General features: G+C 46.2%; 1 protein-coding gene across 4 annotated transcripts in view; it reads right to left on the bottom strand.

The window, feature by feature from the left end:
• The window catches only part of Ppp1r16b (protein phosphatase 1 regulatory subunit 16B), a 102,802-nt gene that overhangs the window by 66,565 nt on the left and 21,423 nt on the right, over positions 1 to 14,814 (bottom strand). For all 4 annotated transcript variants that reach the window (XM_026383291.2, XM_026383288.2, XM_026383287.2 and 1 more), the window contains exon 2: positions 7,409 to 7,756. In XM_026383291.2, the coding sequence (XP_026239076.1) occupies positions 7,409 to 7,658 (250 nt within the window). In that variant the 5' untranslated portion in view covers positions 7,659 to 7,756. The remainder of the gene's footprint in view (positions 1 to 7,408; positions 7,757 to 14,814) is intronic.

Raw genomic sequence — 14,814 nt, 5'->3', positions numbered from 1 at the left:
CATAATAAATGTGTTAATATTTGGAACTCAGTGAACCACTGTTTACCAACAGATCAATACTCGTTGTTTAAAAAGTACACATGGTTACAGGAGCCATGTGAAATGTAAGACAGACCAACAAATTTTAATGTAATAGAGTAAGAAAAGTTAAAAATCAGAATGGTTTCAGATTCTACATCCCAACCAACCTTGAAGAAACTACCACCTGTTGAATTTTGGTTGGTAATCAAGGAATATCCACAACTGTCTGAAAAAGCAATTATAATTTTCCTTTTTTTTCCAACTACCTATCTTTGTGAGATAAGATTTTCTTCATTTACTTCAACCAAAATAACCTATCACAGCAGGGTAAGTACAGAAGCAAAGAAGAGAATCCACCTGTCTTCTATTAAAACCAGACCTTAAAAAGATTTGCAAAAGTATAAAACAAGGCTAGTCTCCTTATGATTGTTTGTTCTGAAAAATATTAGTATTTTTCATAAAATATTTATGTTTCCAGGTTAACATTTAAAACATGTCCAAAAGTTCTTCTTCCTTCAAGAGATGGGACTCAATACCCCTCCCCTTGAGTGTGGCCTGGACAGAGTGAATCACTTGTAAGGAAGAGAATATGGTGGAGGTAATGGTGTGTGATTTCCAAGGTCACAAAGGACATGGTGGCTTCCTCAATCTCCTCATTGTTGGAAAGAAGCCACCTGCCACGTGGAGAGGTTCCAGCAGCAAGGACCTGAGGCCTCTCACCAAGAGCCATGTAAGTGCTCCATCTTGGCGGTAGATCCCCCGGCCCTGTTCCACCTGGAGAGGACCATAACCTCAGGAGAGATCTGAAGCTAGAAGCTCCCAGCTAAGCTGCTCCTGGATTCCTGGGCCACAGAAGTTTTCTGAGACTGTAAATATTTATCATTTTAAGCTGCTAAATGTTGAGCTCATCTGCTCTGCAGCAATAGATCGTTAGGACTACAGATAATGGGTTTATTGTTCTGACTTAATGAATGATAAATATTTAATTCCTCAGCTGTGATTTCTGATACAGTAAATACAGATAGAGTCCAATTGCACGAAGGCTCTTAGGGACTCTCGGCTTTTAAGAAAACGAAGAAGGCTGGGGTTGTGGCTCAGCAGTAGAGCACTCGCCTAGCACATGCAAGGCACTGGGTTTGATCCTCAGCACCGCATAAAAATAAATAAATAAATAAAGGTATTGTGTCCAACTATAACTAAAAAATAAATATTAAAAAAAAAGAACAAAGGAACTCCAAAATCAAAAAGTGCCCCTTTGTTAAACTTTCCCTAGTTTACCCACATGAGAGCCCTACTTGGTTCCTTGATAAAACAATAAAAAATATTATCCATGACTCTTGGTGCACAGAGGGAGTATGAGTGTTTATTTATTTACTTATTTTGGTTCTGGGGATTGAACCCAGGGTCCCTCTCCCACTGAGCTTCATCCTCAGCCCTTTTATTTTATTTTATTTTTTGAGGCAGGGTCTGGCTAAATTGCCGTGGCTGGCCATGAGCTTGTGATCCTCCTTCCTCAGCCTCCCAAGTGGCTGGGATTGTAAGTGTGTGACATCACATCCAGCTAATTTTATCTTCTTAGTATTTTTTTTTTCTGTACTTTAAAATTTTTCTACAACACGGATGCCTTATTTTCATTTTGAGAAGAACCCCCACCATCACCCTCTTCTTTTTTTGAGACAGTCTTTCCAAATCACCAAAAGTGAAAGTCAGAGCCTTTTCCATCAGAGGTTTGAGTGGCCCTGGTGGAGCCCAGTGCCTGCCGGTGTCCTGAGGACAGACGTTGGCAGGGGTGACGGCGAAGGTTCCAGAAGCCCCCAACAGACCTCGGTCAGAATAGCTCTTTCATCTGTTTTCATCTGTTTTACAGCTTGAGTTTCTGCATAATATTTCACACAAAGTTTCCACTGCTTAAAAAAAAAAAAGAAGAAGGTTTGAAAACCTTTACTGTGAGAATAACACTTGAAGAGTTAAATTTAGAGTACAGAAGAATCACTCATTTTTTTCAAAATGTGAACAGAACTTCCATAAAGAAAACCACATATATTCTGAGAGAAAAACACAAGCCCTAATAACAAACATCAGTGGTTTCAAAAAAGCCTGGGCTACTGTCTTGAAAAGAAGTAATGGCCGAGGGTACAGGACTGACCTGGGGACCCCCAAAACTGAAGGCCTGAGGCCCACAGAAACCCCAGGGTCCACACAGCCAAGAGCAGCTCATCAGAAGCAGACAAGTGGTTTCCGGTTCACGGGGGGAAGCCAAGCAGGAGGTGCCAGGACCACCAGGTGGTTAAGAGCAAGGGCTTCTGGGGAAAACCGATCCGGGCTGAGTCCTGAGTCTGACACTTCGGTCCCTTGAGACCTTGTCAAGTGACTTAGCCTCTCTGGGTTTCCAGTTCCTCATCTGTGAATTCAGGTGGGAGAACAGAACCCAGTGCAGCCAACTCAGAAAACTGTTCAGCCCTTGAAGTTCAACAGAAATAGACCCCAGAACCCAGCCATTCCAGCCCTGGGTCACCACCTCAGCAAACGAAAACCTGTGTCCACACAAAGACCAGCACGCGTGTCCACAGCAGCATGTCCACCATAACCAAGGACGACCCCAGCGTCCACCAACCAGGGGATGGACAGACCAGGTGGGCACATCTGTACGACAGACCGCTTCAGAGCACTAAGAAGGAAGCGCTCACACAGACCAGAGCCTGGGGGACCTAGAAAACATCCGCCTACAGCCACAAAGCCCTCACAGTGGACTGAATGACTCCACGTGAGCTGGACTCCAGAGACGCAAACATCCAGAGGCAGAAGGTAGATTAGAGGATGCCTGGGGCTGGGGACGAGCCCTGGGAGGGACAACACAGGGGCAAGAGAAAATGCTCCAAGACTGGATTGTGGTGATGGATGTGCAACTCTGTAAATTTGCAGAGAATCACTGAATTTGTACACCTAAAACAGGCATATTTTATAATGTGCAAATTGAACCCAAGCTATTTTTTTAATGGGGCTTAATTCTCTAACCTCAAAGAGTTACTGTGAGGATTAACCAACTGAGGTAACACATGTAAAACAGGCTGCCTGGTACGAAGTAAGCACCTGATCAATAACAATGATGACAATCAGAATATATATTAATAAGAGAATATGTAAAAATAGATAATGTAGAAGCAAAATTTATATCACTTATCTACTTCTTTTCATATCATTTCAACATTTGCCAACTCAGTTTAACACCCCAACAACTTTACGAAGTAGAAGTAGGTACATTACTTCATCCTCATCTTTATAATCAGGGAAACTGAGATACAGAGAAGTTTAGTTCAGTCACTTTTCCAAGAATGCACAGCAAATAGTGATAGAACTGGAAGTTGAATCCCTGGAGGTCAAACTGCAGTCTGTGTTCCTAGCCTGGACACTACCAGCCTCTTGGTAAATGTCAGCTAGGTATTGAGTTTCGGCTCTAACTAGTGATAGGGGTGGGGTACCAAAAAGGCTCCCAGATCGTTCCCAGAGAAGGTCACCAGACCTGAAGAGGTAGAGGAGTGAGGGGAAGAGCGATTCAGATAGAGGGAGAAGGCGCAGAAAGAAAGCACTCAGGGTACCTGGGAGGAGCTAGGAGGACCTGGATCACCTGGCTGGGTAGGGGAGAATGATGTGGGAGTAGTGAGGGCGGGGCTCAGGCAGGTCAGAGGTCAAAGGCATCAGCCTAGGTAATGGGGGCTGGAGAAGGAGATTTGGTGAGTTCCTGGGTGCTGCCTCTCCCTAGGAACAACTCACACTCCCCAGGCAGGTGAGGAAGGTGACTCAGAGGATGCTGTGAGCTCAGCCAAGCGGGGGAGCTGCCACCCCATGCTCCCACCACTGTGAGCTAACACCCCCCACCCCCCACCCCCGGCAGCCTCCCAAACACCAGCTCCACACTAAGCAGAAGCTGCTCCCAGCCACTTGGGAGCAATAGGCTCTGTCACGCTGCCAGGAAGCTGAGCATAGCCCAGCAAGGTCAAGAGCTGACCGACTGATGGCAGCCTCACACCTGCCTCAAACCCAGCCACCTTGGAACCAGGGGGCACCTCCAGCCCCACCCCCATTGCATGCCACAGAGCACAGAGCTCAGGCTGCTCCAGCCTCACTTAGCAGTCCCCAGAGTCAGGGGCACCAGCCCATGGCATCTAGCTTTTTTTTTTTTTTTTAGGCAAACGGAATACCCTTTGATTCATTTCTTCCATTTTTCAACAACTGTTCTAGACAAATGTTTGCAAGTGCACACAAAACACTCACTGTGGCAAAAGAAAAACTACTTAAAAAAAAAAAACCCTCCATGGTCTTCAATAAGGAATCAATGCAAAAAATCTGGTGAAACCATCCTATGGAATACTACACAGCAGTTAAGATGAATCATGCAGAGCTATTGCACGGTGCATGTTCTGGCATGAAAATATCTCCAAGACATATTGTTGGGTGACAAAAAAAGAAAATTGCAGAATAATGTGTCCAAGATTCCAGGATGTCACCAGTTATGTAAAAGCTTAAAAAAAAAAAAATCTTTGCTCTAGATCTCTCCAAGCCCACAAATACATAGGTAAAAGAATTTTAAAAAGGCCTGGGAGGAAACACATCAAACCAGCAAGTAATGATCAGATAAGAGGAAAGGAAGAAGGGAGGCATGGAGGAGGGGAGGTGGGAAGGAGGGGGGCAATTTGTGACCCTGTACATTTCTATTGTTGGATTTTTTTTTTTTTTTTGGTACCAGTGATTGAACCCAGGTATTCTTAACCACCAAGCTACAACCCAGTCCTTCTCTCTTTTTTTTATTTTGAGACTGGGTCTCTCTCCATTGCTTGGGGCCTCACTAAGTTGCAGAGACTGCTTTGAACTTGCAATTCTCCTGCCTCAGCCTCCTGAGTCGCTGGGATCGCAGGCGTGCTCCAGCAAGCCCAGCTGTTGTTGGATTTATACAAGAAGAATGTGTTTGTATCTATTTGGGTTCTTGAAACCATTTAAGTTTGCTTTTTAAAAATTCATAGAAAAAGCATGTTACCATTACCACTATTCTGATACGGGGCTCAGGGTAATTTTTCCAAAACTGCCTGATTCCTGACGCACCCTCTTGCAAGCAGTCATTTAGAACTCCATGTTATACATTTAATAAATTGGGCCCAGGGAGGTGAGATGAGCTACTCCAGGCCACAGGCAGGGCTGTGGGGGGAGGCACGGACTGAACCTTGACCCCCAAGGCCAGTGTTTTTTCTATCCAGAGCACATGACAGTCACCAAGGGTAAGGCCATGGCAGGGGGCCAGGAGGTACATCCTCTGGGCAGCTGCTCTGGAACCACACAGCCCAGCTCACAGGGCCTCCGAGAAGCCCCTGGGGTAGGGAGATGGGGCTTTGTCAGAGAAGAATGGAGTCAACGGTGAGTGGGGAGAGAACTGATGAGCCACCGCCCCCTTCAAAAATTAGACATCATGACGAGCCCACTGAGTGGGCTGGGGCTGCCACGTCATTCAGCAACCACACATGGGAAGGAGCCCCAGGGCCATGTCCCCAGCCTGAGACTCATGCCTCTGTCAGGAGGCTCACCCCCTGCGCTCAGCCCAGCTGCCTCTAGCTGCTGACTTCCTACACCCCCTGATACTGCGATGAAAGGGGAACTGTGAATTCCGAGAGCGCGAGGACCTGAAGCACAAAGTAAACACAGGTGGAATGAGCTTCATCCAAAACACACGGGACCGAAGGGTTTCAGATTTTCAATGTTTTTTTCAGAGTGTGCAATATTTGCACATACACAATGAGGGATCTCAGGGATTCACTGGGTTTCACTTACACTTAATATATATGTAGCCTGAAGATCATTTTCTTCAATATTTTTAGGGCACCTGCGTTTTGACTACAACCCAACATGAGGTCAGGTGTGGAACTTTCCTCCTGCAGAGTCAGGCAGGCTCTCAGAAATTCAAATTTCGGAGCATTTCAGATTTTAGATTTTGGGGATGAGGAATGCGCCTCTTGTGAAATCCAGCCCCCCGTGAGTTGTAAATGCCACCACCTCTCAGCTCTTTGATTGGCTGCGTTTGCTCTGGAGCGTGTGTGGAGGGGCCCAGGAAACCCAGCGAGGCCTCTCCAGGAACACCAGAAAGGCTTAGTGTTCAAGGATGGGCCCGAGGCTACTGAGGGGATCAAAGGACATGTGCACAAACCTTGGTTGCACAATGAGCAGGCATGACCACATGCCCAGAGAAGAGGCCTTGAGTAGCAGATCCCCCTCGAATCCTTACCATGGGAAGCAAACCTACAAAGCCATGGGCAGTGACCAGAGGTTGGATCCTGGGGCTTCTGATCCTGCACTGCCACTGATCAAGGTCTTAACCCTCTCTGAGTCTCAGTTTCTCCATCTGTAAAATGGGTGTTATTACACATGGCTCTCAAATATCATGATATCTGGACCGTGGGATATATACTAGTAATTTAATTAAATGAAACGTAACAAGTGGCCCCGTGCAATGTTGCACACCTGTAATCCCAGCGACTTGGGAGGCTGAGGTATCGGGATCACAAGTTCAAGGCCAGCCTCAGCAACTTAGTGAAACTATCTCAAAATAAGAAAACTTAAAAGGACAGGGATATAGCTCAGTGGTAGAGTGCCCCTGGATTCAATCCACAGTACACCCCCAAATAAATTTAAAATATACATATCATAAGGGCTCATTTCAAGAATATCATAGGTATTACCTAATTTAATCTTTACAACAAGCCCATAAGATAGATTCTAGTATTATCTTCACTTTACAGAGGTAGAAACTAGGACTAGGAGTGAAGTGATTGGTCCACTGCCAGTGTCACATCAGAGTCTAACTTTCAGGCTGGTCTAGGCACTTAACCACCTGCTACACTAGTTATGTCCACAGGGAGGGCTAAGAAACCAGAGCAGCATACGGAGGCCAGGTGTCAGCACAGAGGAAGGGCTCAAGAATCTCAAGATCTTTCTGGTGTGGGTCTCTGGGAGGCAGAAACCAGGCCCTACTTAGTCATTACCTAGAACGGCAATGTGCAAAAAAGAGGTTGTCAGTAAATATTTGTGGAAAGTTAGGAGAATTGTTATGGCACTCATTAGCCAAAGGCTGGAATCCTGGTTTCCAAAAACTAGCCTAAGAAAGGCGCAGTGACACGCCTGCAGTTTCAGCCCTTGGAGGCTGAGGCTCTCTTGACCCCAGGAGTTCAAGACCAACTGAGGCGACGCAGGGAGCCCTCAGCTCAAAAAAGAAAAAGACAAAAGGGGGAAAAAGTCCAAGATAAGGTCAAAGGTTCTCCTGGAACCTCCTCCTCTCGGGCCACCTCTGGGGCGCAGACCCGGGAACCGGGGCGCAGGCCCCGCAGACCCGGGGAGGCAGGCCTACCTTCCTCGGCGTCGTTCCGCAGAGAGGCCTCCAGCAGCGCCACGCTGGCCTCGAAGGACACCTTCTTGCGGCGGCCCCCCGCGCTGCGCTTCCGCTCGTGCTTGCGCTTGCGGTGCTGCAGGTCCTGCTCGTACTGCGCCCACTTCTTCAGCTGCTGGGCCCGGCGCTTCTGGGCGGCACGCAGCCGCTCCAGCGTGGGCACCTTCTCCAGCAGCTGCAGCTCGGTCAGCAGGTCCACGTGGCTGGCCATGGCCACCGCGCCACCCAAGGGCCCGGCGGGCTAGCGCGGTGCGCCCAGGGCCGGCAGAGCACGGGGGCTCCGGAGGGGCTGGGGCCTCATGGTGGGACCTGCGGCAGGGAGACAGGGACATGCTCGTCAGACTCCCAAACTAAGATCTGATTATTAAATGACACCCTACCGCCCCACATTCAAACCCTTTTGAGATGTTCTTTCCATGGCTCCTGGGACAAAAATGCAAATCCTTAGCGTGGTCTGATTGTATTGCAGCTAGAGTCACTGTGGCTGCTCAGATTAAATCAATGAAAATAAAATAATTCAGTTCCTCGGTTGCACTAGTCATATTTTAAGTGAGCAATAGCCACATGCTTCCAGTGGCTATCATGCCAGATATCACAGAGAGAGCATTTTCCCATCATTCCAGAAAGTTCTATTGGATAGTGGTGGTTGTCTCCTCTCCAGTCACAACCATCTAACAAGAACCATGAATTTCCAGTTTTCTTATATGAAGTCATTGTACTTTAAGGATTCAGGTGTGTGGGTATTGGAAACAGAGGGTTGCCCACGGGCTCAGAACATAATGGGGGCTGCAGAACCCAGAAAATCTGGAGACTATGCAAGCACCCACATAGGAGCCAAGTCCCTAGAAATAGGAATATCTAGTACTTCTGCACAAGGCTCTTTTGTTTTGCTCATTATGGGATGCAAGGTGTTGTGGAGATAGGACAGGCAGGACCAGAAGGAAACCAGAGGATATAACTACTATTGAGGTGGTTCTTAAAATATGGCCTGGGAACACTATGGGAACATCCTGAGACCCTTTCAAACCATTCAGGATGTCAAAACTATTTGAGTAATTAGATTAAGCTGTTATTATTAACCTTCTGCACTCTCATTATCTCACAAACATACAGAGGTTCCTAAAGCCACATGACAGATGACGTGACAACAGATTAAATGTGGATATAGATTATATGAGACATTGCTAGAAGAACCACAAATTTCCTCCCCTGGGAAACAGTATGGAGATTTCTCAAAAAACTAGAAATGCAACCACAATATGACCCAGCTATCCCACTCCTTGGTATTTATCCAAAAGAACTCAAATCAGCCTACTCTAGCAATACAGCCACGTCAACATTTATAGCAGCACAATTCACAGTAGCCAAATTATGGAACCAGCCCAGGTGTCCATCAACAGATGAGTGGATTAAGAAAATGTGGTGTGTGTGTGTGTGTTCCCTTTATATGTATATAAAATGAAGTTTTATTCAGTCATAGAGAACAATGAAATGATGGCATTTGCCAGTAAATGCATGGAACTAGGGAACATCAAGCTAAGTGAAATAAGCCAGACTCAGAAAATAAAGGGCGGGATGTTTTCTCTACTATGTGGAAGCTACAGCAAAATAAGGGGAGGGGAGAGGGGGCCGAGGATATCACAACGATATGATACAGTAGAATAGGAGGAGATTTTGAGGGAGGAGGAAGGACAGGAAAGGGGGGGAAGTGCAGAATGGATTTAACAAAATCGTGTGATGTGCACGTGTAAATATACCACAGTTAATACCACCGTTACGTACATGTGTAAAGCATTATTTAAAAACAAATAAATAAGTGAAAGGAAGCTCAGAGCAGAGCAGAGGAAGGAGAATAGTGGGTGGGAGGAGAGGAGGGAATGGGGAGGCCACGGGGACTGAAGTAAAGAAAAACAAATTCTGTGCATGTATGATTCTGTCAAAATGAACCCAACTATGATGTATAACTATAATGCTCTAAAAAAGGGGGAAATAAAGGTATAAGAATCCATCTATGAAGCCCAACATAGAGACAAAAGTTTTTAAACAATGCCACTTTACTCAGTAACTTTTTTTGTTTTGGAAAATAGTTAGTTTTTCATCAAAATGTTACATATTGTTATATTTTTAGAACAGTCTAATAAAATATGTTGTAGGTTGTCATATTGTTATAACATATGACAGACTTATTATTTTAAAGGCCTTGATGCTATTTTTTAATTTCAGTATTTATTTATACTAGGATCAATATTGATGGATATGGTCCAGATAGATAAAAATTCTTCAGGATCCTCAATTTAAGGGAATCAAGTGGCCCTAAGATCAAAAAGTTTGATAAACTATGAATTATTGGGACCTAGAAAATCCTACTTGAAATTTCCCTTTTTAAATAACTTTAAAAAGGAAGAAGAAAAAAAAAAAAAAAGCACACCTCTTGCTCTCTTGAGTCCCAAACAACATAAGATCAGCAGAACCTCAGAGTCTGGACCCAGCTGTTCTGCATGGCAGCACAGACAGTGGTGAAAAGGGGTCTGATGCGGAGAAAAGGGGTCTGAGGACAATCACCTGCACCTCTCTAAGCCTGCTTTCCCACCTGCCAAATGTTCTGTCACCTCCCAGAATGTTCAGGTGTTCAAGAAATAAAAAGAGCTGCCCCCAAATCTTATAGACCTAGTAGCAAAGAGAAAAGAGCTTGCAGGAAGAAGGGAGGGAGACGTGAGCACAGCAGGCCAGGCTGGCAGCGGCTGCTGGGCAACAGGCAGAGATGGGCACAGGTCTCCATCTGTGCAATGTGGAGGTGCCGCTATCTCAGAGAGGACAGGGACAGCCCAGGGTCCTTCCTCAGAAGGCTAAACACCGGAGTCCAGCTTCGGTCTGGACCTCGGGAGCTCGCAGTGGGTGAGATGGTTCTTTGGGTCTCTTCCAGTCCTAAGACTCATACCAGCAGATGGGACAGGGTAGCTTGGCAAGGCTCACGGGGCAAAGGTTTGAGGGGTCAGAGTGGATGTGACCTCAAGTATAAATAAGCCCATGGCAAGCTCAGCAGGAACAAGCCAGCCAGCTCTGGTTGCCTTTCGTTTGGTTTCCTTTGGATTTTTGTTTTGAACACCTTGCAGTCCTTCTTAAATGAATGAAATAAACTTTTTATTTGCCTAATCATAGCTTCACATGCAGTTGTAACAAATAACACAGAGAGATCCCAGTATGCTTGACTCAATTTATCTCAAAAACTACCGTGCGGTGTCACAGCCAGGAACCTGACATTGATCCAATCCACTGATCTCATTCAGATTTCCTCAGCTTACCCATACTTTTGCTAAAATATTTTTTTAGTTGTAGTTGGACACACTACCTTTATTTTATTTATTTACTTTGATGTGGTGCTGAGGATCGCACCCAGTGCCTCACACGTGCTCAGTGAGTGCTCTACCCCAGCCCCAACCCCAGCCCCTTACCCGTACTTGTTTGAACGGTGTGTTTCAACCCTGTTTATCCCCTTAGGGTGCAAACAGCTCCAGGGTTACAAGGATGTCTCTGTCGATCCCCCATCTCCTTTTCTAAGCATCCAACCCACTCCTGTCCCTGCTTGTGGCAATCACTAATCTGTTGTCCATCTCTATAATTTTGTCATTTCAAAATATATTACATAAATAGAAACAGCAGGTAGCCTTCAGGGGTCTGCTTCTTACACTCAGCACTACTTGTTTGAGATTCATTCAAGTTGTCGCATGTATTCATAGTTCACTTCCTTTGGTTGTTGAGTTGGATTCCACTTTAGGGATGGATATACCCTAATTTGTTTAACCATTCATCCCTTGAAGAACATCTGGGTTGTTTCCAGTTTGGGGCTCTTACATTCATGCACAGGGTTTTGAGTGAACAAGTTTTCATTTCCCCGGGGCACAGCTGTTGGGTCGTCTGGAAATTGCAAACTGAATTTAAAAAGAAACAGCCAAACTCCTCTTCAGAGGAATTTGTTCCCTCCAGCAATGTCTAAGAAATCTAGTTCCACAGCCAGTGTGCCATGTGGTCACTGGCTTGTATTTTAGCCATTTAGATTCATATTTTGTCTACTTTTTCAGATGGAATTCAAGTGTTCATTTCACCACTACACGGTATTATTATAATGGTCAGACCCCACTGGAACCGAAGGGCCACTGGCTTATTCTGCCCCCATCTATCAATGAATCCATTTAGTCTTCCCAACAACCTAATGAAGTTGGTATCATTATCATGCCCATTTTCCAGATAAAACACAGAGAGATTAATTAATTTACCCAAAATCACACAACTAGGAAATGAAAGTGGCTGTGAGCCAGACTTAACCAAAAACACCCCGTGGTCCACATCCATCACACTTGTTGGTTGGCTTGGCTTTAGTCCACACCAGGTTCTGCAATATCTTAACTCATTGCTAACATTGAAAGCATGGAGATTTTATACCCAACAGCGGGGTTTCAGCATTTCTTAGAAACATTTCAATATCTGGTCATGCTGTGCTCACTTGGCAACCACCAACTGGGGCAGAGAGGGCTGCTCCCTTTAGAGCACACACCCTCTGATTCACCAAAGTCCCCAGGCTCCCTAATTCTCCCACTGACCTTATCTATGACTTGTCATCAATTAGTAGCTCCTACAGTCCTCTGAGTCTGCAAATCCTGTCTTAGGCAGAATGACGGACTCCAAATAGCCAGAGCTCCAATTTACCCCAGAGAGGAAAGACAGCCTGAGAGTCTCCCCAGCACAGAACAGGACGAGGAGACAGGGAATGTACACCCCAAGAATAGACACTGGCCTCCAGAGCTGTCCAATGAGCCCTTCCCCCGGGTGCTCACGGTTCAACACAGCAGCTTTCTCAGGAGGTAGCAACTTCTCCCACACCCACGAAAGGATTAATTCCCATGGTATCAGGCAGACCTAAGTATTCTCTAAGATTTCTTTCAGCCTTGAAATTCTACACAGTTATTCATTTCTTCATCATGATTACTGATCACCAATGAGGTAGGAGGTCCTCAAAAACATGCCAAGCGTAAAGATAAGAAAAATCGAACCATTCATTCACACCGCTAAAGCACTTGACCCCTTTCAAAGACTTTCCCCAGCCATCATCTCAGACAAGTGCTTCCCTAAGAGTACAAAAGAATCTACCCCAAGAAAATTATCAAAAGCATGGGGATGAGAATCAGTATAATGTGGACTTCCCAGAACGCTGTGGGTTTTTGTTTGGTTGGTTGGTTTAGGCTTTGTTGTTGTTGTTATTGTTGTTGTTGTTGTTGGTTTTGCAGTAATGGGGATTGAACCCAGGAGATGTTGTAGATGCCTGATAAATATCTGTCAAGTGACTATTGAGTTCTTCTCTTATAAGATTGCTGCCATGAGACTCCATGGTGAGGCGGGTTTCCCAAATGTCAGTCACTTTACCACTGAGCTACTTCTTCAGCCACATTATAATAATAATTATTATTTTTTTAATTTTGAAACAGAGTCTTGCTAAATTGTTCAAGGCTGGCCTTGAACCTGTGATCCTTCTGCCTCAGCCTCCCAAGGCAAATGGGATTACAGAGGAGAATCCCTTCTTTTTTCATCTTCCAGATTTTCTGAAGAAGAAGGTGTCAGTCTTGTGCTAAGCAGTCCTTCCCATCTTCACAACCATGCCAGTCTCCCTAGTAAACAAAGAAAAAGGTGGCCTCAGGCTCCCAGCCCCAGGCCAGCCACAGTTTGCAGGATACAATGAAATCACATTGTCTTGTCGTCTGTGGATTTGTCTGCCCAGTCACTGTTTATTTATGGCAGTGATGTAAAATTTCCTTTTTAAATTAATCTATTTCAGCCTAAACCTATCAAGTTAGTAGTAAAGAAAAATTAAATAATGATGGTATTTAAGTGTCGGCAAAAACTCTGAGTGACTGACATTTGGGAAACCCGCCTCGCCATGGAGTCTCATGACAGCAATCTTACAAGAGAAGCACTCACACAAGCTCACCAGGCACTTGACAAACATTCATCAGGCATCTACCACATGCCTGGAGTGTGCTAGGGCTGAGGATGCGGCAGGGTAAAGGACAGACACAGCCTCTGTCTGACTGATGAATGACAAAACAGGGACACCAGGGAGCAGGTGACATGCTCCAAGGGTACAGAGAATGAGCAGCCACTCAGCCTGGGGCCTGGTCCCAGCACAGTGCTCCCTCAGGGGCCCCAGGCAGACAGGAGGCCCTCCCTGCTCTAGGCAAAGGAAACAAGGGCAGTCGCCCAGCCCCCTGGAGAAGGGTGAGGACAATGTCTCCCAAGGGCCAGTAAAAGGGGCCAGAGCATATTTTTTCTCTGACTTTGCTCTCTCCGCCAGCCCCTCCCATCTTGCCCCTCTGGGTTCCCTGGAGCTGGGGCTCCAGGACAGGTCCCTCTTGACTGCTGGTTTTCAGGTGACCTAGTTTCCCCCAATAGACCCACACACCTCCTCCCACCCCTGTCTGAGAAAACCCTGCTTGGTCTAATTAAAGAATTGCCTGGTACTGCTTGCAGCAGCTGGGCGGCCCCCGAGACAGGGCACTGGCCTGGGTGCTGGGGCAGCCACAGAATCTGTGGCTCCAGTGGGATGTGGAGGGGCCTCCTTGTGAAGCCTGGGCTCACCAGTCCCCACGTCCAGAGATGGCCCCAGATGGCAATGAAAACATAGTCCAAGCTGCCCAGACCTGGAAGACTGATATAAACACTCCACAAGGATCCCCAAGGAAGGCCACACTTGCAGGAAAACCAGCTGTATGCAGACATTTGAAACCCAGCGTGTTGTGGGAATATCCAGACACCATCCTGCAGAAATGGACATGAGAACCCTAAGTCCACCGAGGGACGGGACTGGCACTTTGGGAGGGGTCTGCAGAGGCCAGGTCAGGCGAAGTCATCCAGGAAGTGTGTGAGATATAAGAAGAGAAATCAGAGGACAGGGGAAATTGGGTGGGGTATCTAATTTTTCCAGCATCTGGGCAATGAACCAAAATAGCTTGATTGTGGCCAACAGGAAGTTTGAGGCCAAGGCACTTGACCCTTGGAGAAGTAGGAACGGGCTATGGAGGTGTCCGCACCGCTTCCCCCAAAGCCTTGATGTAGCCAGTTGTCTAACAAAGGCTGAACTTGATTCCTCTTCCTGCAAAAACTGACCCTTGCTGTCCCCAGAGAGAGAAACAGTCAGTGTACCTCTAGAGACACGGAGGCTCAGCTCCAGATGACTGGCCCTTCCCCCACCCACCCTGCACTGGGGATGGAAACCAGGGGTGCTTCACCACTGAACCACATCCCCAGTTCTTTTTATTTTTTTATTTTGAGACAATCTCTCTAAGTTGCTGAGACCAACCTGGAACATACCATCCTCC

The sequence above is a fragment of the Urocitellus parryii genome, chromosome 6, assembly GCF_045843805.1.
Source record: "Urocitellus parryii isolate mUroPar1 chromosome 6, mUroPar1.hap1, whole genome shotgun sequence".
In the NCBI taxonomy this organism is placed as follows: Eukaryota; Metazoa; Chordata; class Mammalia; order Rodentia; family Sciuridae; genus Urocitellus; species Urocitellus parryii.
Note: the sequence above shows the minus strand (reverse complement) of the source record. Positions and strands in the feature narration are given on the sequence as shown.